The sequence below is a fragment of the Emiliania huxleyi genome, assembly GCF_000372725.1.
Source record: "Emiliania huxleyi CCMP1516 chromosome Unknown EMIHUscaffold_1166, whole genome shotgun sequence".
NCBI classification, from domain to species: domain Eukaryota; phylum Haptophyta; order Isochrysidales; family Noelaerhabdaceae; genus Emiliania; species Emiliania huxleyi.
Genome location: NW_005201424.1, coordinates 6,520 through 9,392, shown reverse-complemented (window position 1 = coordinate 9,392; position 2,873 = coordinate 6,520). Strand labels below are relative to the sequence as shown.

Here is a 2,873-nt window from a genome sequence, read left to right as displayed (position 1 = left end):
GCGGCGGCGGCGGCGGCGGCGAGGCTGCGGCGGGGCCTTCCGCCGCAGAGCTGAGGTGGCGCGAGATGCTCGTGCGAGAGGGTCTCCTCCCGGCACCCGCCGCGCCGGAAGCGGGCGGCGAGGGTAGCGACAGGGGCAGCGACAGGGGCAGCGACAGCAGCGAGGAGGGCGCGCTGGCGCCGTCGGCGGAGCGCGACGCGCGGGCAGCGGCGCCGTGCGAGGAGGGAGGAGAGGGCGGAGGAGAGGGCGGAGGAGAGGGCGGAGGAGCGAGCGGAGGAGAGGGCGGAGGAGAGGGCGGAGGAGAGGGCGGAGGAGAGGGCGGAGGAGCGCCGAGCGGCGTGGCCGGAGGCACAGCGGAGACGCCCCCCCCGGCCGCACCAGCCGTGGCTGCGCCCGCCCAAGCGCCAGCCGTGGCTGCGCCCGCCCAAGCGCCACACCCGAGACCGCACCCGCGGCCAGGCGCGCGATGGAGCAAAGGCACCGGCGGCGCCACCGCCACTGTAGCCGCGACCGCGGCAGCTGCCGCCGCCGCCACAGCCACAGCCGCAGCCGCAGCCGCCGCCAACGCCGCCAACGCCGCCACCGCCGCCACCGCCGCCAACGCCACCGCCGCCACCACCGCCACCGCCGCCACCGCCAGCGCCGCCACCACCACCGCCGCTGCGAACGCCGCCGAGGCCGGGTGTCCGGTTCCCGCCGGCTCGCCCGCCGTGTTCTCCTGCAGAGCCGAGGGGCAATCTCGCGCAATCTCGTCACTCGAGGGGCAATCTCGCGCAATCTCGTCACTCGACGGCGCCAGTGGAGACGGGGGCATCTGCGGTCAAGCGGCGGGGCCGGGCACCGGCGGTCAAGGAGCGAAGCCGGCGGCATCCTCGGGTGCGACGGCCGAGCAAGCGGCATCCGTCGCGGCAAAGCGGCGGCGCGCGCGCAAGAAGGAGAAGCCGCCTCCTCGCCCCTTCCCGCCCTCCTGCGCGCCGGGGCTGCGGGCGGAGCTAGCAGCCAAGGGGCTCCCTCCGGAGCGGCAGCTCGGCCGGCTGCAGCGGGCGGCCGAGGCGATGCGCTCCCACCTCGCTCTGCCGCTCGCGACGCCGCTCCACCCGGTGCTCTGCCGCGCCGCGCCGCCGCGCGGCGCAACGGACGCCGACCCAGCGGTCACCCTCTGCTACCGCACCACCCATGGGAGGGAACCCACACGGGATTCGATACTGTGGAGGTATGGGATTAGGTCCTCCTCTGCTCGGCGCGGGAAGACCGAGCGGTCCGGCTCGTGGTGCCTGCGGTGCCTGCAGCCGCGCCACAGCTCGGCGCCACGCCGGCACCGGCGGCCGCCGCGTCCGCTGCGGCGGCCTCGCCGCCGGCGTACGCGCTACTTCGCTTGCAGCTCGTCAAGAAGGCGCAGTTCGCGACGGACTCGGACTCGGAGGCAGAGCTCGAGACGGTCGGCGGGGCGATGCCGGCCGCAGTGCCGCCGGCCGGGCCGGACGAGCAAGAAAAGAACACCATCTTCGGCGAGAGCAGCGCCAACCTGCCTCCCTCCGCCGCCGCGGCCGAGCCGACCGGCGAGGCCGAGCAGGCGGGCGAGGGCGAGGCATGCGCGGGCGAGGCATGCGCGGGCGAGGGCGAGGGCGAGGCTGGCGCGGGTGCGGCTGCAACACGCGACTCCCCGTGGGAGGGCGCATGTGCAGGACACGTCCACGACACGCCATGGACACGCCCAGTAGACGCGGCCCACCCGTGGGAGGGCGCGCTGAGCGACGCCATTCGCCGCTTCGACGAGGCTCGGCTGAGCTCGGCTAGATCTCGGCTCGAGCTCGGCTAGATCTCGGCTAGATCTCGGCTCGAGCTCGGCTAGATCTCGGCTAGATCGCGGCTACTTCTCGGCACTGCACACCGCCACGGCAGGCGGCCCCATGCCGGCTAGATCGCGGCTCTATTTCGGCGCTACATCTCGGCACCCGTACCCCACAGGCGGTCGATTTCAAGCGGCTGCGCGGTATCGACGCCGCGCTGCTGGCCGGGCTGGCCGGGCTGTCCGCCGGCGGCGGCGGCGGCGGCGGCGGCGGCGGCGGCGGCGGCGGAGGCGGAGGCGGCGGCGGCGGCGGCGGCGGCGCGAGCTGTCCCCGTGAGGCGCAGAGCGCGTTGCTCTTCGCTCTTGCCGACCGCAACCACTTGCGCGACCACCCGCGGGTGACGGCGCTGCTGCGGGAGGTTGGAGGGGCGGGCGCCTTCTAGGAACCTTCTAGGAGCCTTCTAGGAACCTTCTAGGAACCTTCTAGGTTGGAGGGGCGGGCGCGCCGCCTCCGGAGTGGGCGTGGGAGAACCGGTGGGGCCGCGGCGGGCGGGCGCGCGTCTCGTACTCCAGGTTCCTAGAGGGTTCCTAGAAGGTTCCTAGTAGAAGGTTCCTAGAAGGCTCCTAGAAGGCGCGCGTCTCGTACTCCAGGCTGAGCGAGTCCGACCCAGACGACTCGGACGCGGAGGAGGAGAGGGCCGCCCCGCACCATCACAGCCACTACCAAGCCTGCCACCGCCATCGCCGCCACCACCAAGCCCGCTGCCGCCACGCCCACTTCCCCCGTCTCCGCCCCCACCGAGCCCGCCTCCCCCGTCGCCGCCCGCTCCCTCACCCCCTCCGCCGTCCCCGCCACCGCCATCGCCCCCACCACCAAGCCGCGCTGCGTGGACCACGCGCGACATCCCGACCACTCCGCCCGTGACGACGTCGCCACTAGGCGGGCGCTGCCAAGGGCGCGTTCGACCGGTTTGTGCCGTTTGGGTCCGTCGTCGCCGCGTCGGGTGGCGTGGTGCGCGTGTCGGTCGCTTGCGCCGCCGGCCTCGCGGCCGCCCTTCCGCTGTGGGGCTTGCGCCCGAGAGGC

The 2,873-nt window shown here is 74.8% G+C and overlaps 1 protein-coding gene across 1 annotated transcript in view; it reads left to right on the top strand.

Moving 5' to 3' along the window:
* EMIHUDRAFT_122203 (hypothetical protein) overlaps positions 1-2,232 on the top strand; it is a gene marked incomplete at both ends in the record, with an annotated part of 6,073 nt that extends 3,841 nt beyond the window's left edge. Inside the window, 3 exons of the mRNA XM_005791033.1 lie at positions 678-1,151; positions 1,226-1,690; positions 1,969-2,232. Coding sequence (XP_005791090.1) covers positions 678-1,151; positions 1,226-1,690; positions 1,969-2,232 — 1,203 coding nt within the window. The remainder of the gene's footprint in view (positions 1-677; positions 1,152-1,225; positions 1,691-1,968) is intronic.
* Positions 2,233-2,873: the final 641 nt, after the last annotated feature.